This window comes from Rattus norvegicus, chromosome 11 (assembly GCF_036323735.1).
Source record: "Rattus norvegicus strain BN/NHsdMcwi chromosome 11, GRCr8, whole genome shotgun sequence".
Classification (NCBI taxonomy): Eukaryota; Metazoa; Chordata; class Mammalia; order Rodentia; family Muridae; genus Rattus; species Rattus norvegicus.
The window spans coordinates 64,041,644-64,067,677 of NC_086029.1; the positions used below are offsets into that span (position 1 = coordinate 64,041,644).

Consider the following 26,034-nt stretch of genomic DNA (forward strand, 5'->3'; position numbering starts at 1 on the left):
ATTTCCTTAAAAATTAATTGATTGGTAAATGCAAGATAATTCTATATCTTTTTCTATTTGGCCAACTGATAAGTTAGTTGTTAAGTAGAAATCAACATGCAAATCATGCTAAAGTTAAATTTAGCATTGGGAATATGAAAGAAAATATTCTTGTCATTATTTAGCTATCAAAGCTGCACCTATTTTTGAGCAGCTCAAGTTGATTGTTCCAGATTTGATCTGCTAAAGCAGTTTGGTAGCTAGGAGCAATGCTAGTCCTTCACCTTAAGACAATTTCCAATTGTGTATGTAGGAAACCAAAGATTCTGGCATCAAAATTAATACTGTTTATGTGGCTTGTTCTCTGTATAGATCTCTTCAAGCACTTCGCAGTTGGGTGGCACTGAGCCTGTGAAACGCTGTGGAAATTCTGCACTCTTTCAACTGGCAGAGGCAAGTCATTAGTTAAGATCTGCAGATGTGCAATTCACAAATAATGATGGTAGTGTTTCTTAAACTGTGCTGTCTCATCTGTGACCACAAATGCGCCTTATCTGCTATTCAACACTGAGAGAGCTACCTTTCACTTTACAATAGGGAATGTTGCTACTCAAAGTCACAGGCACTGATGAAGACGACAGAGGGATCTCACAAAAGTTGTTTCACATGTATTGTTTTTAATAAGGCAAGTTTTGTCTGTGTCAGATCAGTAAGATTAAATAAGTCCACCCTGAGCACCAAAACTTATTTTTATCCAATTTTCTTAAACCATTTCTAAATACTGAAATGCGACACCGTTAGTCAGCATGAAGTGAGAGCATGCACACAGCCTTCAGATCTCATATTTTATAGTACTGATCTGCCATTGAGAGACCATCATTAGAGTATTGATTTTAGAGTATCACTCACACATTTGATGGGACATGCCACTAACTATTACTCCACTGGCAAATGTGAAAATATGCGGCAGAACTTGTAGGTTTGTATTATGTTGCGACTCTGTCCAAAGAGAATATGTGGGAGGGTTTCATCAAAACCAGGACCCTCTCAAATGGTATATGAAGTAGGTAAGAAACTCCAATTCTAAACCTTTTCTTCTTTTGCTCTTTCCTTCCATTGTGTTCCCTGTGAGTTCTTTTGTGAGTGGCGTGGTTCTTTTATACATTGAGCTTAATGAGATCATCCATAAGAGTTTTATCGCCATAAGAGTTTGAAATCTTTAAATTGGCATCTTTATATTGGGCCTTTAAAGTTAAGCCGGGTCCTAGTTAGGAATACAAGGCTCTGAAACAGTAGCTGATACAAACACTAGAGCAAAGTAATCCATTATATCACAAGCCAGGCTTAACATGGATTTTGGACAAAACAAACTCAGACCCAACTGGAGGACTGTGAAGACCGAAAACTGAGGAGACCTCTGAAGACAGCAGGGGCTGATTCTAAAAGGGACTTTGTGAATTAGCTAGGGTCTCCTGCAGATATGGCCAACAAAGAGAGCACCTCTATACTAACCTTGTAAACAATCTCATTAGTAGAGACACTGTGAGAGATGGATTTTCCAGACTCCAGATAGTTAAAACAACTTGAAATGACCATTTTTCTTGAATAATATGAATAGATGGGCCATCTGCTTTTTCTGGTTATATTATTTATATTATTTCTCTGTGTGCACACATGTGTACAAAACTATAAAGTATTAAACAATACCAAAATATAAAACAAACCAACTTTGCATGGAACATTTATCTTTATTAAGCTGTTCTTTTCTTTTTAAATTTGATGTTTTATTTATTTATATTTCAATGGTATCCTCTTTCCCAGTTTCCCCTCTGCAAACCCCCTATCTCAACACCACTTACCCTGCTTCTATGAGGGTGCTCCCCCACTCACCCACCCATTCCTGCCTCATCACCCTCTACACTGGGGCCTCAAGCCTTCACAGGACCAAGGGCCTTGGATGCCAGATAAGGTCCCTTCAGCTCCTTCAGTTCTTCCCCTAAGGACCCATTGGGGTCCCTTTGATCAGTCCAATGGTTGGCTTCAAACATCGCCTCTGTATTTCTCATGCTCTGACAGAGCCTCTCAGGCTGTAACAGGCTGTCAGCAAGTACTTCTTGGCGTCAACAATAATATCTGGGTTTGTTGGCTGCAGATGGAGCCGTCTCTGGATGGCCTTTTCTTCAGACTCTGTTTTACTCTTTGTCCCTGTATTTCCTTTAGACAGAAGCAATTCTGGGTTAAAATGATGTTGGTGGGTGACCCCATCTCTCAACGCTGGATATGTCCTCACAGGTTCTCCGTCCGCTTTGTGGGGATTTCAGCTAATGTCATCCCTGTGGGGTCCTGGGAGCCTCTTGCTTTCCTGGTATCTGGGACACTCTTGTTGCTTCCTTCAGTTCCCCATCCTTCTTTGCTACACAGCTCTGTCAATTTCCTGACCCTCTGTACATCTCTTCCATCTCCTCCCAGACCTGATTCTGCCCCTCTCTTTCCCCTCCCCCTACTCTCTTCCTCCCAAGTTCCTCCTACTCTCTACTTCCCTTGATTACTTTGTTCCCCCTTCTAAGTAGGACTGAAGCATCTACACTTTGGTCTTCCTTCCTCTTGAGTTTCATGTGGTCCGTGAGTTGTATCCTGGGTATTCTAAGCTCTTTGTCTAATATCCATGTATCAGTGAGTACATACCATGTGTGTTCTTTTGTGACTGAGTTACCTCACTCAGGATGATATTTTCAAGACCCATCCATTTGCCTGTGAATTTCATGAAGCCATTGTTTTTCATAGCTGAGTAGTACTCCATTGTGTAAATGTACCACATTTGCTGTATCCTCTGTTGAAGGACATCTGGGTTGTTTCCAGTTTCTGGATATTATAAATATGACTGCTATGAACATAGTAGAACATATGTCCTTACTATGTGTTGGAGCATTTTTTGGGTATATGCCCAGGAATGGTATAGCTGGGCCCTCAGGTACTGCAATGTCCAATCTTCTGAGGAACCTCCAGACTGATTTCCAGAGTGGTTTACCAGCTTGCAATCTAACCAACAATGGAGGAGTGCTCTCTTTCTCCACATCCTCGCCAGCATCTGCTGTCACCTGAGTTTTTGATCTTAGCCATTCTCACTGGTGTGAGGTGGAATCTCAGGGTTGCTTTGATTTGCATCTCCATGATGACTAATGATGTTGAACATTTCTTTAGGTGCTTCTAAGTCATTCAAGTATCCTCAGTTGAGAATTCTCTGTTTAGCTCTCTTCCCCATTTTTTAATAGGGTTATTTGGTTCTCTGGAGTCTAACTTCTTGAGATTTTTGTATATATTGAACATTAGCCTTCTATCGGATGTAGGATTGGTAAAGCTCTTTTCCCAATCTGTTGGTTGCCGTGTTGTCCTATTGACAATGTCCTTTGCCTTACAAAAGTGTTGCAATTTTATGAGGTACATTTATTGATTCTTGATCTTATAGCATAAGCCATTGGTGTTTTAACATGAAGGATATTAAATCATGTCAAATGCTTTTTCAGCATCTAATGAAATGACTATGTGTGTTTTTCTTTCTGTGAGTTTGTTTATGTGACGGATTATGTTGATGAATTTCCATATACTGAATCATCCCTGTATCCGTGGGATGAAGCTTACTTGATCATGATGTATGATTGTTTTGAAGTGTTCTTGGATTTGATTTGCCAGAATTTTATTGAATATTTTTACATTGATATTCATGAGGGAAATTGGTCTGCAATTATCTTTCTTTGTAGAGTCTTTTTGTGGTTTTGGTATCAGCATAACTTTGGCTTCATAGAACAAGTTGAGTAGTGTTCATTCTGTTTCTATTTTGTGGAATAGCTTGAAGAGTATTGGTATTAAGTCTTCTTTGAAGGTCTGATAGAATTCTGCACTAAACCCATCTGGTCCTTGCTCTTTTTGGTTGGTTAACTGCTTCTTTTTGGGGGGAGGGGAGGTTACGGGACAGTTTAGATGGTTTATCTGTTCCTGATTTACTTTTGTACCTGGTATCTGTGTAGAAACTTGTCTGTTTCATCAAGATTTTCCAGTTTTGTTGTGTATTGCCTTTTGTAGTAGGATCTGATGGGTTTTTTAAAAATTTTATCAATTTTTATTGTTGTCTCCCTTTTCATTTCTTATTTTGTTAATTTGGATACACTCTCTGTGCTCCCTGGTTAGTCTGGCTAAGGGTTTGTATATCTTGTTGATTTTTCTCAAAGAGCTAGCTCCTGGTTTTGTTGATTCTTTGTATAGTTCTTTTTATTTCTACTTGGTTGATTTCAGCCCTGAGTTTGATTATTTCCTGCCTTCTACTCCTCTCGGGTGTGTTTGCTTCTTTTTGTTCTAGAGCTTTCAGGTGTGCTGTCAAGCTTCTAGTGTATGCTCTCTCCAGTTTCTTTTTGGAGGCACTCAGAGCTGTGAGTTTTCCCCTTGTACTACTTTCATTGTGTCCCATAAGTTTTGGTATGTTGTGCCTTCATTTTCATTAAATTCTGAACAGTCTTTAATTTCTTTATTTCTTCCTTGATCAAGTTATCATTGAGTAAAGCGTTCTTCAACTTCTACCTGTATGTGGGCTTTCTTTCGTTTTTGTTATTTTTGAAGACCAGCCTCAGTCCGTGGTGATCTGATAGATGCATGGTATTATTTCAGTCTTCCTGTATCTGTTGAGGCCTGTTTTGTGACTAACAATATGGTTAATTTTGGAGATGGTCCCATGACATCCTGAGAAGGTATATTCTTTTGTGTTAGGAAGAAATGTTATATGGATATCTGTTAAATCCATTCGCTTCATAACTTATGGTAGTTTCACCATGTCTCTGTTTAGTTTCTGTTTCCGTGATCTGTCCATTGATGATAGTGGTATTATTTTGTGGGGTGCAAAAAAGGCTTTGAGCTTTTAGTAAAGGTTTTTTCAAGAATGTGGGTGTCCCTGCATTTGGAGCATAGATATTTAGGATTGAAAGTTCATCTTGGTGGATTTTTCTTTGATGAACATGAAGTGTCCTTCTTATATTTTTGATAACTTTTGGTTGATAGTCCATTTTATTCCTTAAAACAATGGTTACTCCATCTTGTTTCTTGGGACCATTTGTTTGGAGAATTGTTTTCCAGCCTTTACTCTGAGGTAGTGTTTGTTTTTATTACTGAGGTGTGCTTCCCGTATGCAGCAAAATGTTGGGTCTTCTTTCCGTATCCAGTTTGTTAGTCTTGTCTTTTTTGGGGGAATTGAGTCCATTGATGTTCAGAGATATTAAGGAGTCGTGATTGTTGTTTCCTGTTATTTTCATTGTTAGAGGTAGAATTATGTTTGTGTGTCTCTCTTCTTTTGGGTTTGTTGCAAGAAGATTAATTTCTTGCTTTTTCTAGGCTTTACTTTCCCTCCTTATGTTAGAGTTTTCTATCTATTATCCTTTGTAGGGCTAAATTTTTGGAAAGGTATTGTATAAATGTGGTTTTGTCATGGAATATCTTGTTTTTTCCATCTATGTTAATTGAGAGTTTTGCTGGGTACAGTAACCTGGGCTGACAGTTGTCTTCTCTTAGGGTCTGTATGACATCTGTCCAGGATCTTCTGGCTTTCATAGTCTCTGGTGAGAAGTCTGGTGTAATTCTGATAGGTCTGCCTTTATATGTTACTTGGCCTTTTTCCCTTACTGCTTTAATATTCTTTCTTTGTTTTGTGCATTTGGTGCTTTGACTATTATGTGACAGGAGTTTCTTTTTTGGTCCAATTTGGAGTTCTGTCAGCTTTTTGTATGTTCATGGATATCTCCTCCTTATGTTCGGGAAGTTTTCTTCTATAATGTGTTGAAGATACTTACTGACCTTTTAAGTTGGGAATCTTCGCTCTCTTCTATACCTATTATCCTTAGGTTTCGTCTTCTCTGTGTCCTGAATTTCCTGTGTTAGGAGCTTTCTGCACTTTGCATTTTTTGATGGTTGTGCCAATGTTTTCTGTGGTATCTTCAGCCCCTGAGATTCTCTCTTCTATCTCTTGTATTGTTGTTGCTGTATTGTGTCTGTTTCTTCTGATCTCTTTCCTAGGTTTTCTATCTCCCGAGTTGTCTCCCTTCATGATTTCTTTATTGTTTCTATTGCCATTTTCTTAGATCCTGAATAGTTTTATTCAATTCTTTTCCAGTTTGGTTGTGTTTTCTTGTAAGACTTTAAGGGATTTTTGTGTTTCTTCTATAAGGGCTTCTACCTGTTTACCTGTGTTGTCCTGTATTTCTTTGAGAGTTATTTATGTCCTTCTTAAAAATGATAGAGGTATCATCATCATGAGGTGATTTTTAAATCTAAATTTTGCTTTTCCAGTGTGTTCGTATACAAAGTATTTCGTTTGGTGGGTGTCCTGGACTCTGATGATGCCAAGTAGTCCTGGTTTCTGTTGCTTAGGTTCCTGAGCTTGCCTCTCGCCACCTGGTTATCTCTGGTGTTAGCTGGTCTTGCTGTCTGTGACTGTGACTTGTCCCTACTGTAAGCCTGTATGTTAGCACTCCTAGGAGATCAGCTGACTCTGGGCAGAATTCGGGCATGGAGAGAGATGGCACAGGGTCAGATCCAGGGCACAGATAGAAACCGGAAGGATCCTGTCCCCAGCTGCTCCTCCTTGGTTCCTGTGACCTGAAGGCTACGGGTGGTCTCACCTGTGCTCTCAGGTGTGTCAGCACTCCCAGGGCACCAGCTCTTTTCTAGCAGGACTGAGTACGGAGAGCTCTGGCACAGCTCCAGGGTGCAGAAGGAAACCAGAAGGATCCTGTCCCTATTATGCTTTTTTTGATAGTAACATGAACCTTTGGGATGCTTTCCTGGGTGCCAAAGGAGGGGAATCTTCTTTGTCATTTTCTTTCAGTCATAAAAAGGATTTCTTATTAAATCAGAGCTCATTAAAAAAAGTATTCTTGTAATTTGTAGGGATGCATCTCAAATATGAAACAGATGCTATGGTTTAACAGATGCTTGGATGCTGGTATCATAATTTAAGGGGTAAAATTACTGAAATAAGGCTATTTCAGTTACAGAAAATCAACTCTGCAACATTTGAGTAAAAAATATGTGCTTCTGATGAAACTGGGTTGCTGAAAAATCATTTGGCAGAATCTTTATTATTATTTGTGTGAACTTGAAGCCATAAGCACTCCAGTTTTTAAGTAAGCATCAAATGCACCGTGGGAGAATCAACATTGCTGGTGATCGCCGGTACACTAATGCTCTCTTTAATTTTTATCCCATTTGTAATTCTCAGGGTTTTTTTTTTTCTTCATTAAATAATCTATTGTCATTTCTGGTAACTCTAAAAAGAAAATATACACATTACGAAGGGGAAAATATCAAGAAATTAGTTCCAATTTCATCTGGACTCTTTTTTCCCTACCTTCTATTCCTTGACCGGCCTCTCCCCACCACCTGGACTCTCAGTCATCCTAGCAGGTGATGTGTGGAGCACCTTGTCTTTTCTCCCTCCTGAAGAGAGAACTATTCTCCAGTTTTTACCCCACTCTGTCAGGAAAAGTGAAGTCAGTGCTACTGTTAAAGATTAAGGACCTACCTGTGCTAGCAGTACATCCTTATGGTTTGCTGAGAAACAAGCAGTGCTCTAGATGTAAATGCATTGTGACATCCTTTGCTTCTCTGACCAAGCACAAACAAAACCAGGGAACTGGCAGCAGGGAGACTTGGATAGCTCTCTCTATTCTTAATTTCGACAGTAGAACACTATGTATTTCCCAAAGGTAAAGTAAGTAAGTAGAAAATAGATTAGTTTGATCAAACAGGAGGCCACTGCACACTAATGGGAAGGGATTGGCAGATGGCAGACCTGGGGCAGTGACATCAGAGAAAGTATGACAGAGCTGCCTTTGCTCAAGAGGCTCTCAAGTACTGCGGAAGACAGGAGTGGCAGTCACCTGGATTGCATCTATACAGCTCCCTTGATTAAAATATTTATTACTGTTGCTTAATGAAACCAAAACTAGTCACCTTCTCTTCCTGATCCTATAGGACCCTGTTACATGTGGCCATATCCCTTTTGATCCCTGACAGGCTGTCTTTTCAGTATTCTAAATATTCTTAAGAAATAATTCTTAAGAAAGTCCTTGGCATGTATCATCAAGCAGTGAATAAAGAAAGAGTAAGTCCATCAGTACTTAACTTGGCACCGCATCAGAATACGGCATCAGCAACCTAAGGAAGCAGGGGCTTATTTTGCCTTGAAGCAGCAGAGAAGGCATGGTGGTGAGGCACAGGAGATGATCAGCCTGTCTTGTTACTGAATGAGAAGTAAGGCTAGGTTATAACCCTCGTGGATCATCCGACAACCCACCACCTCCAGTCAGACCCCACTCCTAAGCACTTGAAATCTCCTGAACCAGCTCCATGTGCAAACCACAGCAGGTTCTCTCTCTACCACAAGAAACAAAGCTCAGCACTGCCCCTTCTATAGCTGCAATCCTTGTTAGAGAAATGGATGAGCGGATCTCCCAAAGCTAGGGAGATTGCTTACAAGAAATACAATCTGGGACCTGGGCAGAGGCATGTGGTGGTTTGAATGCTGCATCCAAAGGAAATGGCACTATTAGGAGGGGTGGCCTTGCCAGAGGAAGTATGTCACTAGTGGGTAGTCTCAGAAGCTCTAACAGGCGGAGTGGCTCACAGGTCTTTCTTGCTTCCTGTGGACCCCGATGAGGAGCTGTCAGCTCTGTCTCCAGTACTACACTGTGTGTGCCTGCATGCTACCCTTCCCTCCATAATGATCATGAACTAAACCTCTGGGCTGTAAGGCAGCCCCAATGAAGTGTTGTCCTTTATAAGAGTTGCCTTGATCAAGGTGTCTCTTCACAGCAATACAAACCCTAAGACAAGGTGCCTTCCACCAAGCTTAATAACCTGAAATCCATCCCCAAAGCACACAGTACTCCTACAAGTTTTACACACAGAGATTCGATGATGATGATGAAGGTGATGACAATGAGGAGGAGGAAGGTAATATAAACTATAAAATAAAATGAGCAAAAATATTTTGTATCTGTGTTTATTGCCATGGTCTGTACCTACCTCAGCAGGTAAATTTGGTGGGATGTTAGCAGGAGGCAGAACCTTGGGTTCTACAATGTCAGTTTTGGTTTTCAAAGCACCCCCCTCCCCAGGCGAATGTTCTGACTAGAACATGTGATTTGACATTTTAGTATGTAGATATTTTTGTATGTGAGATTAGGTACACGTTTATGTATGTGCACATACACATCTGAACACACCTGTGGAGGCCAGAGGACAACCTGAGTTTCTAATCCTCTTCAAGTGCAGTCTACTTTGTTTTCTGAGTGAGACAGGGTCTCTTGGTAGGGCCAGTAGCTCTCCACTTAAGGTTTCATGTGTTCCCACCCTCCCCACTCTGGGATTACAGCTGCCACTCTGCATGGTCTTTACATAGGTGCTGGCGATCAAGCTGACATCCTTGACCATCTATCCAGCCTCACAATGTGTAGCTTTTAATGTCTGAAAGTGACCTGGAAATCCTCAGCCTTGTTCCATGTATTTTAAAGGGATCTATCCAGCTAGGATTGGAGCTTTCTGCTGAGATAAAAAAATTGAGAGCAACACAGTGCTCTTTGTTCAAGCCTCCACGAAGTTCATACTGTTCAGTTAATCAGTTCCTTATGCTGGCAAGTGCTGAAATGCATTGTTTCCAGTCATTTTGAGATTAATTAGGCTAATCATCTACAGACAGCTCAGCGTCCTCCCTGGGATGACAGTTGGGCACAAGAGTTGCTGCAGTTCTGAAGATGCTGTGAAGAGATGGCTTTATCTGCATTGTCTTAAAATTCTAGAATTAGGTCTCTGTAGTACCAAGACTGTCTGGTTAGCAAGCAGAACAGTGTAGTCACTAATTCTAACAGACAAGGGTTTGAGAGGCTCTGCCATGCCAGTAAGAGTGAGGCTGCTGTTGTTACCTACAGACCTGTCACACATCTTTAGTAGAATGAGAACTAAAACCTATAAATCACCTACGATCAGAAGTAAAGGAAAACTTTACCTTCACACAAAGTGTTGGTTTCTTAGAAAGTGAAAGAGGCTAAGCCTATGTCTAAAACCACTGCTGTTAGTTCTTATGGTAATTTTTATGAAATAGTTTAATCTTTGTTAAAATGGTAGAACCATTCCTTCTAGTGAAGTCTGTTTAACTTAAGGTAATAAGGAGTGCAATTTACTCTCTACTGTGTGCTGAGCATGGTTTTGAGAACTTGGTATGCATTGATTTAATTCTCACCATGGTCTGAGGAAGGAACTATTATTATTTTTACTTTTCATATTAAGAAACCAAAGAATGTACAAGTTTACTTGGTAGCTTGCTTACTTCATTTGGACAGTAAGTATCAGGGTCTAGGTAGGAATCCAGATACTGTGTCTTCCCTTAAATAGGCTTTTCAGTCTTGTTTAAGACAACTATAAAATGCTGTCTTAGATGTTTGTTATAGGGGTGTGTGTGTGTGTGTGTGTGTGTGTGTGTGTGTGTGTGTGTGTCTGAAATAACATGCTTAGGGATGCTGTCAAAAACTGGAGCTTAGATTTCCTTTTTAGAAAATCTTGCACCTGTGAAAGCTGGCAAGTTATATACCACTCTGTGTGTGTATACTTCTTAGATATGTGACGGTTATTGGGAATTATTGGTATATAAGTCTTACCCTGAAAGGGAGTGCTCTTTAGTTGCATGAAGATGATATTAAAAGAAAAGAAAGGAATTTAGAGCAGCACACTTCCATTACATTCTCATCTCAGTTTATCAACCTCGTTGACATTTCTGTCAGAAGTTGAGAAAACAAGATGTCATGTTTCTTCACATAAACCTGCTATAACATAGAAAAACTGTGGGTCTGAGATTTCAGGAGAATCAGAAGAGTTGTTATTAACCATATTTATTAAATAAATAAGGACATAGGTTTTCTCAGAAACTTCAGCATCTTAATTTTTCTTATATTCTTAATTGCTATAATGATGCATAAACCAGGTAAAGGGTTGGTAGAGATAAATTTTCTATAGCATCTGTAAAAAATCATTTATAAAATTATATATTAAAATTTTTTCAATATTTATAAACAATATTGAAAAACATAGGTAACTCCATGGATAATCTTATGTAGCTATTCTCCCTGCAACGTTAGCATTCCTCATTACTGCTGATGATCAGAGGTGCTTGACTGAAGTGTGACTGTAAGTAAGTGTTCTGGTGTATACTGGCTTACCCTCCCAGCCACCTCAAACCCAGACCATATAGCTGCACATCTCAATTTCTAATTCTAAACCATAAAGTTTTGCAAGGGAATCTTTTATTTAGCATGGGTGTATTTATCTTGTGATTCAAGTTTCTGGTTATTTAAACACCTCCTAAAACTTTTATTCTCACTCCAAATTACACACACCAGTGTATTTTGGAGGGAGCTGAAATACAGAACTGTTTTTAATAACTGTCATCAACAACTTCAGGGACAACATCAGATGGCCATATGGCACCAAAAGAACTCTGCCCATCTAGAATCCACAATGTCCAAAGAAATATTCAGTGAAGAAAATGTTTAAGTTGGCCCAAAGATAAAATTGTTCAACATGCTCAGATCTCAGTGTTCAGAGATATATAGACAACTGTTCTGTGACCGTTTATCCTCCATGATGGAAAGTCTGATTTTCTTAAGAGTGATATCATTATTCTCAAGATCTGTAGACTGTGTATTTTTATGGTATAAACCATTCTGGTTTTAGTTAGAGAAGAAATGCATATCTTAGAAATGCTACTAACTGCTGTCTTAGGATTAGAGCTACACTGATTTAGCAGATAATAAGCCAGTACAAAATTATTGTAAATATACCTTGGCCGCAAAACATTTGTTTTGTACTAAAAAGCAAAGGTTTTAAAATAAAAACTGATTAATGTCAGTGGGCTTGTTTGCATGTCACCTTGTTTTTACTGTAGCTGATTTCCTTGATAGTCCACAGTAAAAGGCAACGTCTAGGAGTGATGTGGCCTATCTGGATGCTGTTTACTGAGGCTTACGAGCCACAAGACTCTGCTGTGCTGTTACTTGTCAGGATTTATTAGTTTTCTCTCCCCATTTCATTGTCTTTTAAGGCAGGACAAGAACTGGATCACTGTCTTCATGGTTGTTAAAAGAAATGCATTTATTGTATCTCTGATTCAGAGACAAAAATTTGATGTCGCATACATTTATTATTCTCTTAAAACTAGTCCTCTGCAACAGACCCCCAAGCCTGAAAAGTGGTTTCCCTGAACCCAGGAATATGAAATACAGTCTCTTCACTGCATATTTTATCCCTTTGAGTATTGATATATAGTTTATCTTAACATTTTAAAGAAGATAACTTGTGCATTGGTCCAATATGTTGTCTGTAGGATCAGGCCCAGTATCTCAGCTCACCCTTTCCTTTAAGGAAGGAGTTCCATTGTCTCCAGCATACCTCCTTCAGGCCTGTTTTTCTGTATTAAAGTTGGGGACCACAAATGTGGTTGCTGTTGGCAGAGGGAGCTTTTAAATATTTGTGATTAATTTTCACTCATACACTTGGGAGATGTAACTAAGAACGCTATGATTGTCAATCAAGGCCTGGCAGTAGTGTGGTGATAATTAGCATTGTTTTTAAAGACTCATAAAATAAAGTTTCCCTAGTTTGAATTAAAATGCACTGTAGACTCATAAATTACCTAAGGACTAATGAACATTCAATTTAACACAATTATCTATTGAAAGCCTTCTTTAAACCTTTTCAAAGATATGAACATATTCTTGAAGGAGAATTCAAAGGTGAACAGCATGTGTTCTATGCTGTTGAAAATAGAGTAGGACCTAAGGGAACTGACAATAAGTATCAAATATTTATGTCCATCTTCGACTTAAAACATTAACATTTTAACTTCTTTGAATGCTGCCCTGGGAATTCATTCCATCACTGGAAGGTGCCCTGGTGATTTTTTTATTCTTACTTTGAAAAAGAGTGTTCAATTTAAATTAATAATAGGAGGATAAATTGTCATTTACCCTGTCAGGCACTATTTCAAGACCTGATTCATAACCAGTTCTCTATTAAAGGACATCTTGACTAATAATCATCATTAATTCTATATTTCCCACAAAGCATGTTCTGTTCCCTTGAGCTCACATTGCTTTATGTTCTTTTATGCCTGTTGTGTGACTGACTGCATGCATGTGTGTACATGTGTGTATAAAGTAGTTTGCATGAACATTCCTAAGATCCATTGTGGATGTATACACTCAAAGTACATGTAAGTAGACAGACTAATATGCAAAAGTAAAATCGGGCACTGGAAAGAACGCTCGGCAGCTAAGAGCCAAGCCACTCTTGTGAGGACCGGGGTTCAGTTCCCAGCACCCATATAGTTGGTGACTCACAGTCATCTGTAATTCCAGTTCCAGGGGATCCATCACCACTTTCTGGTCTTCGTGAGTACTAGGTACCCATTTGGTACACAGACATACATACAGGCATACATATAAAGATGATTTTTTAAGTTAAACTAATGTTATATGACAAGACTTTTCCTGAGGAGATACAACACACACATTTACTCACCCCAGGCATCGAGCTCACAACAGACCAAAGTATGGACATCACCACAGTCCAACTTAGTGGACCAGTGAGTTTCCTTGGGGTTACTTAGAGGAATATGAGTGAGGGGTTACTGACAGGACCATAAACAACTCAAAAGACAGCTACATGACCAAAGCTCACCCCAACATAGTGGGAACCCAAAGCACACTCCACAGCCTGCAGGTGGCTCCTCAGGGTGGAGAGTGTTCTTGCAAACTGCCTTGCTTGGGCTAAACCCTCGTAGGCCGCTCTGCTGGTGTCAGTGTCTTTGCAGCTTGACTTGTCTGTGAGTGATTCTGTCTTAAGGAGCTGTCTTGCAGTGTGGAAGGGTTCAAACCCAGAGGAAACTGCTACACAACTAACTGATCATAGTTACATATTTTTAGAGTTTTCTGAAATTAAATTAGTTTGAGATCTTCCTGAACTCAATTTTATGTGTAGGGTTTTTTGTTTTTTTCCTGCCCCTAAAGAATTACTGAATTCTGGATTTAAACATGAGAATAAAGCAGTTAGCAGATCAAAGACGATGGCATATTGCTTGTGATACTGATAGGACTGTCAAGTGACAGAAGCATCCTTACTCTGGCGTGTGTTCTATGAGATATAAGACTCCAGAGGTGTGTTACCACAATGTATTGTTTTCACTCTGTTCCAGGGACCATTTTGAGTTCTGGACACTCTGTGGGCAAGAAGTATTAACACCCACGTGTTATAGATTGGGCACATGAGGCACAGAGTAGTTCAGGGAAACCCGTGACTAGTCTTGCACAGCAGAGTCCCCCTTTCATCAGCATAACCCGTCAGTGGCAAAGCCCATCTGCAATCCTGCAGTCTGGCCCCAGAATCAGTACCTTGAAAGTACCCCTCAGTAGAGAAGTTTCTTGGCCCCAAGAGTACATATATCTTAATAGAGTCATTACATCCATATCTGTCCCCAGGTTCTGTTTATGTCAAATGAGGTTATCTATAATGGTTAGATAATAAATATTTAAAAAACAACAAATAATGTAGTTGAGTTTTATATGGTGGCCGGGAAACTTAAGTACTTAAAAGGGAAATATTCTAGACGGAGGATATATTAGAGTTGTATATATCTTTTAGACTTAAGAAAAACTGTATCAAAACCTTCAGAAACTAAAACAGCAAATGAGCCTCAGATGAGGTGAGATACAAAACACTGACGACAGTTGGCCCTCTCTCCTCCCTCCACACCCGTTCTGTATGTTAGGGTTTGTTTCTGCCCTGCACATCGCATTCCTGACCCGCTCTTCCTCCCTCTGTGTACAAGCTTACACAGGACATGCACGTCTGAGTTTTAAAAAGAAAAGTAAAGAAAAGTAAAACGCAGACAAAAATTCAATTTTTATGACTAATAACCTCTGAATATATTTGTAACAGAATATCAACTTGGTGTAGCGAGTAATGAAGGAGAAATAGAAAAGAATTATATCAACAGTAAAAAGTACTCTAAAATATAGTATGAAAATCTGTGTGATCTATGAATGCAAAAAAAAACGAAACTGGCTAGTCTAAATTAGAGGAGGCAAAGCTATCAAAAACATCCAGGAAAATGTAAAACTAAATAATTATTGTTTTTGCACTATTGTGGAGAGGGAGGAAGGAAAGTTATGTTCAAGCCGGAATATGCATGGGAAGAAAGGCTAGCATGTGTAACTCAGTGAAAACGGGAGTGATGTGGTGGTCGGAAATTCATTTGGCTTTCCTGTACAGAAAAATCCCACTGTAGGCTATGGCGAAACCTTGCAGATGAGATTTGTCTCGGTTGTGGTAACCTTTGACAAGTTGTGAGAAACAGCTCATAACAAATGGGGAAAACCATTCTGACTCTCAAAGACTAAGCATTATTTCTAAATGTAGACTGTTATTTCATAGGAACACTTAAAGGTGTTCTAATCCTGGAAGGTGCAGAAAAGAGGCTGAAAACCGGAAATTAATAATTTCCCTGGCAAAACCTGTGGTCATGGGTGCTGTCCCAGAGTGGTTCTGCTCAGTGCTATGACCTGCCACTAGCTGCAGAGCTCAGCTTCCACCTGTGCTGAGGGACTGAGAGACACTGATGGGAGCCTGGGGAGGAGAGAGAAGAAAACTCGGCACAGGGAGCTAGGGAGGAGCTGTCAGTAAAGCCAAAGACATTCCTCCAGGAACCAGCTCCCCACCCCCACCCCTGCAGGCCCTCCATGTTTCTGTCTTACACTAGTCTTTTACACTGGCCATTGGGTCTCAGGAGCATTCTTTACCCTTTTTGCTTCTAAGTTTGCTTCCTGCTGCTGCTCAGCTCTGAGTCCTTGGCATTTCCTGTTCAGTTGCTATAATTTCCATGAGCTGTTACAACAACCTCCCTGCATGGAGGTCACTCGGCTAGGTATGCAGCCAATTGTTTCTGCTTAGCCAGTTGAACTGACCAGTGCATAAGCCAGCTTCACTTTCTATTCGCTGTGGTTATTGTTGTTTACATTTCTCCTTAAGGCTGAGAGACTGCTGTTGGTATTGTTGATAGGCAGTTTGCAGTGTTGAGGGTTCAACAAGACTCTCGACAGCATCCTAAACAGAATAGGAGATGGAGTTATAACAAACACATTCTTAGATGGCTGAGGTTTATTAATGCTCAAAATAAACTAGACAAAAAGCGTCTACAAGTTGACCACGTGTCACTGTCCCAAAGGTTTAGGTAAAGTCATGAAAAACACTATTATCAAATGTGCGGCTTATACAAAGCTGGAAGATAATTCAAACTTTGATAAGGTGAGGTTTATAAGAGAAAGGGGAAGTCACTCATCTAGGGACTAGGTACATGACATAAATTATGAAAATGTAGAATTGAAGAGACCAAGCTTCCTAGCATGTTATGTGGCTAGAGAAATCTGGGACTTTAATTGACCATAGGAGACAAAGTATGATACATTTAAGAAAACAAAGATTTCATCTCTGGTACCATTAAAAACTACCAGTATCCCTAATGAGAGTTGTGGGTCTTAAGTGATATACTACCAAAAAGACTAAGAGGACCATTTAAGAAGAATGTTGCTTCATTGAAATATCTGCTCTCCCAGCCATTATGGAGCTCATATAAATTTTAAGTTATTTGTACCATTTTTTTTTTTTTTGCATCCTAGTACCCTAATGAAGGTTATACTGTTACCTACTTCTCAGGGTGTTTTAGCTCCTATGAGTTAAGTCTGCTCACTGTGTAACTTAAGTTCTGATGTTTGGTTATGAACTCAAATTTTTGTTCAGCAAAGTCTATTCTTACTTAACTATGACAAAAAGGGTAATCATTTTTTGTTCATACTGACAATACTGAAGTTCTCAAACAAACTTTCCCACTCACACATTCATATGCACCTGTATTTGTGTAAAACCTTTATACTGGAAAGAAAGTTCTGGCCGGCAACCCAGTGACACCCAATTCTGGGTCTGATTTGGGTTTTGGTTAGTGAACAGATTTGTGATTTCTAGTTTTTAATAGAAGAATTTGTTTTACTTTTATAATTTTACCTCCAGCAATATAATTGATTTTCTTATAATTTGGGAATAACACACTCTCTTTGCGGAGGGTCGGGGCAGCTTCTGAGAGCCTGAAACGGGGAAGTAAAGCATACATAGTGCTTGGTATAATTACCTACACAAGAAATATTATGCCATTTCCCACAATATGTCCCCAGAGTGGATATCTGTATGTGTTCTGTTTCGTTCCTAGCTCAGAAGCCTATCACGGGTGATAAGGAGAATCATTCTGAAATATGTTGAACTGAGAATAGGGTTTGCAAAGTACTATTAGGTTTGCCAAGTTGACTCTGTGCTGCAGATGCAAAATGTTGGCTTAGCATGGCAAAAGCTCGTGCCTCGATGAGAAAAGTCCCTGACATGACCTACGGAAGGCACCAAAGTGACAATGGCTAAGAAACAACATTTATCTTGAGAATGTCATCCTGACCTACCTCTAGAACTAGTATTTGAGCCCACATGGGATAGCTTATAAATAACTAGGGCTAGAATAGTTGAAAAGGAAAATGACTTCAAAATTCTCCCAGGGTAAACATACAGGGAAGAATTTGTTGTAGAATGTTAGTGTTGTAGCATTAGCATAGCATGTTTTTCAAGAGTGTTTTCTGGTTCAGCACAATAAAGGGTAGAGCCCAGTGTCATGTCTTCTTGATGAGTTTTAAAGACTTAAGTTGTATGGGTTCCAGAGAAAAGCAAGTGTTGAATATCCATCCCTGTGAATATCTGAAGCCGGGAACACTCTTGTGATGACATTGCCGTTGTTGTTGTTGTTGTTGTTGTTGTTGCTGTTGCTGTTGTTGTTGTTGTTGTTGTTGTTGTTGTTGTTCCCCTTCTTCCTCTTAAAAGTGCTAAGGTGGAAAAAATGAGACAAGGGGCACCTGATACTTATCCAGTGTATTACGCGTTCAGGATTAAGTGAACAGTCCTAACAACTTGTCATTTGAGAAGATGATGGTTCTGTAGAACAGAGGTTTCCTGTGCCTATGCTGATGTTGTGCTCATTCAGCGCACCCCAGTACCCTTTCCCATCTGTGCTCCTAATGTGCAGTAAATTACATATGTTACACTACTTTGACCTGTGCTGCCCTTGACCAAACAACAGCATTGTCCTCTTGGTACACTCTGCAAGGAGAAACCTGGCCCTGTTGTTTTTATATCGTTAGTTGTCCTCTTGAGACCTGGCATTTGAGAGTTTATAGTTAAGTGTTTATGAGTGGACACTGAGGTATAGAAAACAGTTTACAATAAGCTGTAATTTCACTTCCTGGAACATAGCCTAAGAGTTTGAAGGTAATAAAAATCTGGAGATGAAGGTAAACAGCTTTCCTTTTAAATGTCCTATATGTGATATTTAGGAATGAAGAAGTTTTACAGTTGACCAAATCCATAGCAGATGTATTTTAACACTCAAAAGTTTAAAAATTCTATAAAAATGTACACTTGTCCCCAGCTCCAAAAAAAAAAAATGTACACTTGTAATAGATGCATCTTATTCTATATAATGTGTCCAGTACGTATTCAAATGCATGAATATTCTGGTAGCAATAATACAGTCACAAGTAAGTATGATCAACTGTGTCAGACATAAGTCGTTCCCATTGCTTTCAGAATCTACAGCCAGGCTCACCACATGAGCTCAAACTCAATGCTTTCAGATCTTCTGTGTTTTTAGAGCTATCTGTTAGCAACTGGAAACCTATAATGTGTGTTCACCAATTGAAATTTTTCTTTGTTTAATGAGTCATTATAACATTTCTGATTTCAAGTGGATCAGTGGAAGCTACCACTATTTTTCCTTTTCCCCTGGGGTGCTGGGCCAAACATCAGAACAGAGGGTGGAGGTTGTTACACACTGAAAAAAGTATATCATCTCACTTAGTGTCACAAAAATCCTCCAGAACAACATCTGTCTGTTTTATAAAGGTCTGGGGGCAAAAAGCAGTCTAATTCTGTGCTAGATAAGTAAAGACTAAGAGCCAACCTTGTCTGTAACCTTAGAATCCATCCTCTATAAAACTCTAACTTTCATAAGAAAAGTTTCTGATGGTGCTAGGCAATGATTTACAAATGTTTATTTGTGCCTCAGTGAAGTTAGTTCAGCAGAAGTGAGCTAATTGTAAAGTTTGGAATTTTTCCTAATTTTTAAAAGTTAAAACTAATTTGAATTATGAAGTAATGGACCGTTTGGTGCCCCTCACTTTGCCCACTGTTTAGATGTGCCTGGCGTCAGAGGGCGTAAAAATGGAAGGCACAGAGCTAACCAAGTCCAAAGACTCCGACGGAGGACGAATCGAGGAGATGGAAAAGGGGAAGGAAGAGCGAGACATGAAAATGGAGAAAACCATTGAAACTGCGTTCCAGGCGGAAGCAGAATTCGGGAAGTCAGCAAAGGGCAACATCAGAGAGCCCAAGGACTTAAGAGACATTGAACAGCTACAGTCGGATAACGTAATGGCTATCAAAGTGGAAGACCCCAAAGACAGTAGAAAGGAGTCAGACGACGATCAGAAATACAGCCACTTCCCTGATTTTTCTTACTCTGCCAGTAGCAAGATAATAATTAGTGATGTCCCCAGTAGAAAGGACCACATGTGCCACCCTCACGGAATCATGATTATTGAGGACCCCACTGCACTAAACAAACCAGAAAAGATAAAAAAGAAGAAGAAGAAAAACAAACTGGATCGACATGGAAACGACAGGTCCACCCCCAAGAAGGCCTGCAAGAAGAGGCAGTCTTCAGAGTCGGACATCGAGAGTGTCATGTACACCATCGAAGCGGTAGCGAAGGGAGACTGGGGTGCTGACAGACTCGGAGAAACCCCAAGAAAGAAAGTCCGCACCTCCTCAAGTGGCAAGGGGGGCATTTTGGATGCCAAGCCACCAAAGAAAAAAGTGAAATCCAAGGAGAAGAAGGTTTCCAAGGAGAAGTGCTCAGACATCACCAAAGAGTCTCGACCTCCAGATTTCCTTAACATTTCTGCCAGCAAGAGTGTTCCTGGGGAGGTGCCAGAGAGCATGAAAGCAGAACCCTTGACGCCTACAGAGGATGCACTGCCACCTAGCCTACCAGGACAGGCTAAGCCTGAGGACAGTGACTGCCACAGAAAAACGGAGACCTGTGGCTCCAGGAAATCTGAGAGGTCTTGCAAAGGTGCTCTTTATAAAACCCTGGTGTCCGAGGGCATGCTCACCTCCCTGCGAGCTAATGTTGACAGAGGTAAGTGATTTCTACAAACCCGAAAGTACTCCGAGGCCTAGCAGAGTCTCCCCTTGAAAGAAATCATCACGAATAGCTGAATATCAAACTAGTGCCTTGTGTGAGTCTTTCACGTGTCATATCCATTTCACTTTACCAGTGCACTTCCTTGCACTTAAGGGAGGGTTTGTAGGTAGTCATCATAGAGAAATTCCAGGTAACTGCGATTTTGTTTTCTGTTGTGGGCTGCCTTCATTTTGAAGGGTCAGTATTGAATGCTGCTTTTAGCCTGAGTATTTAAATTGATGGAATTTCCTGAGTGACACAAATAAATTTGGCAGAATCGTTACCTTTAGGATCCAAAATCAAATATCCTATCTAGTGCTTTTGTTAGGTAATCAAAACCACAACTGAAGTGTTATTCCGAACGTGGTAGCATCTGTAGAGTATTTTATATGAATTCATTTCATTTTGAAGTATCTGGTGAGGGAACTCTTTCTCGGTGGGCTCTACTCCAATAAGAAGTGTATGGTTCTCAATAAGCCCTGAGTGGAGAGAGCTTGGGAGTTTGTAGTTCTCCAGGGATGTCTTTTAGTGAGCCTAGAGAAATTTAGGATTAATGGTGTCTGTCAGCAAAAGACTCTCATGCTTTAGGCTAGGTCTCAAATGGAAAAGATAGTAGCAGCATCTTGAAGCCTATAGTGCCTGGTGAATAGGACATAATTGCTTACTTCAGAGGTAAGATTCTTTTCTGCAGTTCCTTTATGAAAAGTAGTCTAATCCAAAGCGCCCTGGGCACTGATAGCTGCAAATAGTGTTGTGGAATATAGGTAAGGGGGCCAAAAAGTTACTTAGGAAGGACCCGAGCTAACCTCCTTCAGTCTGGTATTCTGAGAAAACCCCTTCTCTTGGGTGTCCTAGGGAAACGAAGCTCAGGAAAAGGAAACTCCTCTGATCATGAAGGGTGTTGGAGTGAAGAGAGCTGGACATTTAATCAGAGTGGGACCAGTGGAAGCAAGAAGTTTAAAAAGAAGCTAAGGGAAGACTCCTTCCTTGGGTAAGTGCCTACAAGCACAGGTGACCTTCACTGCATACCCTCCTGTGGCAAGTGTTGAGTCTAAGTCAGTTTATTCTTTTTCTCTTAGCCCTTGCTTTAATGTGAGCCCCCTACTAAAAACAGATCATGGGTAATAATATGATTCCTACTCTTATCCAATCATGTGAATGGTAATATCATTGACACTTTAGGTATGATAGAAACTATACACATTTTAAGCTTGGCCCTGAGTGTGAATTGAGGTCCACCACAGTGCAGTAGTGTAATAATTGTAGATGCTTTATCCTTAACCACTAGGACCCATTTTACCACCTGAAGCTGTGGATGCATTTTATTTGTGTATTTATATTTTGTACATTTTATACTATTATTTATGTTTCCATATTCTTCGTGTCTGGTATTTTAAAATATAATGAGAACTGGACAACAAGAGTTAAAGACATTTTGCTCAGCTCTAACTCTGATATATTTAAACGAGCTCCTTTTACTCTAAGAAAAATCATTCTACTATACATTATACATTGAATGTAGTACTAGGAAGTAATGACATATCCCTTTAAAATCACTTAGAGTTATTATTTCATGACTCTTGTTTTGCCAACACCCTTACCAGCAGTCAATATAAAGTATTTCGGTATGAACTTGGTAGAGACGGCACTTCATACTGGTGAGAGAGGTATCTACAGATTCACTCGGACTGTTTTGAAGGCCCTTTGCGATTTCACATTAGCCCACTTGAAAGGAATATGATGAATAGAAATAATTCTCTATATTTTCCTAAGTATTTTTAAAGTATGCAAATTTTATGCATTAGGTATATTATATTTGCTTTATTCATAATATTTGCATTTCTATTTATGGAAAATATAATTTTTTCTTAGAAATAAAGTGTTTTAAAGTCTCATTAATTCTAAGACTCCAGGCATCATAAAATGTAAAGGTGGAGCCTTGTGGTACAGATACTTCAATATTATCTTAAAATACATATATTTTAATATACTGAAATAATATATTTAATAGTAGTATAATAATATATATAAATAATACATTTAACATGTAGTATTTTAAAAGTGCAAAGTACCTTAAGTTAGTTTTACTTCCATTATGATTAAGTAATGATATGAATATCCTCCATTTGTCATTGTTAAATGATACTTTCAAATGCGGGGTACTTTTTTTTTTAAAAAGTGATCTAGGGTACCACTAGTCAATGAGATGTACTTTCTAGAAGTGCTGATACTTTGTAGTCTGAATACCAAGCCATGTCAGGAGGCACCGCACGACATAAGTAGGGAAATAAAGTAAGCAAACACAACGGAGGGAGAGAGAGCTCAGCTGCTGAGGTGTTTGCACTGAAGCATGAAGACTTGAGTCTAGCCCCAGAGCCCACATCAAAAAAAATCTAGGCATGATAGCAAACCAACTCTAGGACGTCAGAGACAGACGGATCCTGGGGCACACTGACTAGCTAGATCGAATCAGCAAGAGCCAGGCCGTGTAAGAAGAGTCCCCGTCTCCAAAGAACAAGATGGGCAACTCTTGAGAAACAGTACCCAAGGTTGTGTTCATGATCCTCACGGACACGTGAAGTGGTAATAGTAAGCGGTAAGCTCTTCCATAAAACTGATGATTCCACTGAGCAACAAGGTGAGCTGGGCACTGAGGCACACGCTCATTCTCTTTGGAAGCAGATGCATGGAGATCATGCATTCAAGCATAGCAAGGGCTACACAGGGAGTTCCTGGTCAGTCTCAGCTGCACAGCCAGACCTCTCCAAACCTCTCTCCATTATTAGTTAAACAAGGGAGAGTTTCACCATTTGCTGAGAAGCAGAAGAGATGAAATAGTCTTTGAAAGTCTATCTCAAGAGAATAGTGAGGTGTGGGTGTGTGTATGTGATAAGCCCAACACATCTAAAGCTCCCTCCTCTTCTCCGGTCCCTCCATTTCCTGTCTACCAAGCTCAGCAGTTCTGCAGCTTCACCCAGCTGTCTGCAGTGTATCTTCGTTAGGAATTCTCATTGAACGGAAGCCAACAGCCAGCCCAGAATCCAGCAGGCATGCTGCCATTGCTATGCTGAGCCCTTAGAGACAAAACCAGCCCAAGGATTCCCTAACTTTGCCAGTCATTTGTGGTTCTCATTTACAGTGGCATCACCTCTCTTGCCAGTATTCATTGAAAACTGGCTTTCCTTTCTACTTGATTGTTTTCCTCATTGAGTCACCACTCTGAAATTTCTTTCCTAAAATTCAAATATTTCAAAAATCATATTCCCTTTAAGCTTCTTAATGCATGAACATGCATTTGAATCTTTAGAGTGAGACCTGTCTGCGTAGAGTATATGTTCACATTCAGTGTTACAAGACTAACCATGTCAGTGAGAGAAACTTTCTACTTCAACCATTCAGGATTAACCATTCAGGCCTGAATGGTTGGAGTGGAAACCATGCAGGTGATTATACAACCTTTATGTGGATTTATATTGATACTTTTTCTCAAGAATTTCTGAAAAGGTAGGGTTTGTTTCTCCCTTTCATAGATAGGACGCTCTTTTCGAGTTTAAATACTTAAAAATATATTATTTATCATTTTCTGTTTAAATATTTGGTCTTTTCGTAAGTGACTAATTCCCTCTCTTTTTAATAGTTCTGCAAAGCTGGATGAGGAATTTGAAAAGAAATTCAACAGCCTCCCTCAATATAGTCCTATTACATTTGACCGGAAATGTGTATCTATTCCAAGGAAAAAGAAGAAGACTGGAAACATGTCCTCAGAATCGACTAAAGCCAGCAAAGGTTAGCAGTGGCCTCTCCACTCCTTCAGTACATCTGAGCCTCAGCTGCCCACTCCTCTGACTTCAGCTCCCGTAGAGAGATTAGATGTCCAGCGCTGTTTTGCTCCCTGCCTCCCTTCTTCTTTCTTTCCTCCTTAATTCTCCTTAGTCTCTGTCTTTGCATCATGTCAACATACATATGGTCGTGGTGCTGCTCTCCAGAACCTTGTCGGAGCTTTGAGATGCTCCAGGACTTGCCTGAGAAGCAGACAGTGTTCTTTATTGTTAGTAAGGACCAAGATAAGATAAACCTACCTAGAATGCTCCAGCAATATACTTTGTTTTGTTACATTTGAAAAAGTACTTTATTTATGTGTTTTCAAGGGCCTCAGGTTTTCACTGTCTGTGTCTCTTCAAACTAACTGTGACCTGGGTAGATCTCTCACTCATCAGGGACAACACTCCTGTTTAAAGGGTAATTTAAAAGGGGATTGACCTTTCTTATAGTCTTAACACCTGGCACAGCTACTGACATGCCTGACCCTTGTGACATGCTCTGGGGCAAGGTCTGGGTACAAGGTATGGGTTCTACTCAGGCCTATTGAGGCAACATGATGAATTGGCCTACCTAGAGTCTAAGTATTACTATCACAGAAAACGTTGTCTTCTAGTTTCTCTTAAGGCGTAAAGAATGGTTAGGAAAGTTTCTCTCTAGTTTTTCATACTTTAGGGAAAGACATCATTTAGTGATGTCCTGCCAAAGACCAGGACTGCAGAGGGGAAGGATGGGTATAACTGGGCTACAGCTGCTTCATGATCATATTCTGAGTAGGGTTTGGCAGACAAGTTCTTGCAAAAGTGGCTACCTGTTCCTTGCTTATGTCAAGACAAATTGATCTCCTGATTTTATGGATTTTGAGGGAATATGTACAATATGAATTAAGGAAAAATTACATTTATATTTTTTCTAATAAAACTTAAATCATTCTCCCTCAAGATCTATAAACCCCTTGCACACCGTAATTGCCAAAACCAAAGAAGGGGTCACTTTGAGATGACTTCTCAAGATAATTACTGAAAGGCTCGTAAGAATCCCTACTCTGTGATTAAAGGCTGGGGGGAGGCATAAACATAATTGTAGAACTAACCATCTCCTTCTGTGGTTACTAAGAAGCCAAAAGAATAAGGAATTAAACAGGAAATGCTGCATCACCAGCTTTTCTCATCTGAGAACAATCAACTAGTGTTCTGTGGAGACCTTTCAGGATTGACAGAGCTGAGGCAGACCCATTGATACGCAGCTGGGCACCAGAGTCCGTCACCACCTGAAATGTCAGTCTCCTTCCTGGAGATGTTTATGAACAGGCATGGTAGTCAGTGAGCCCAAAGATGCCAGCTGTCTTGAGCTCCCATACCTCATGGTTTTAAAGATGCTGATAAACACAATACTTGACAACCTAGTAAAATGTCACTTAATTGATTGATGTTCAAGACACATTACTTATCCTATTTGGTACAGGTCAAGTCATTCATTTTACAGTGGTGAATTGGCTAAATTATCTATCAAGGAAAATACTGATAGATTATTTTTCTAAAGCTGAAACATGAAGTTAGGATCTATTTTTATGAAACCTTTTTTTGGTTGTCTATTACAGCTTTCCTCTCCAGCCAAGATTAATAGTATTTCTTTGATGTGAAATCACTTTCTGTAGTTCTGCATTGTGCTTCACACATCATCATCTTAACTTGTTCATTACACTTCTCAAGCCATAGAGCCCCTGGTTCTTCAGTGGTATGGCAGTAATCACATGTGTGGGAAGATGCCAACACTTTACATTTTGTTCTATGTTGTGTTTCATAAAATAAAATGGA

At 39.8% G+C, this 26,034-nt stretch overlaps 1 protein-coding gene across 43 annotated transcripts in view; it reads left to right on the plus strand.

Moving 5' to 3' along the window:
• The window catches only part of Bbx (BBX high mobility group box domain containing), a 247,667-nt gene that overhangs the window by 191,610 nt on the left and 30,023 nt on the right, over positions 1–26,034 (plus strand). For all 43 annotated transcript variants that reach the window (XM_039088363.2, XM_063270545.1, XM_063270541.1 and 40 more), the window contains 4 exons: positions 352–432; positions 19,348–20,353; positions 21,254–21,389; positions 24,036–24,184. In XM_039088363.2, coding sequence (XP_038944291.1) covers positions 352–432; positions 19,348–20,353; positions 21,254–21,389; positions 24,036–24,184 — 1,372 coding nt within the window. The remainder of the gene's footprint in view (positions 1–351; positions 433–19,347; positions 20,354–21,253; positions 21,390–24,035; positions 24,185–26,034) is intronic.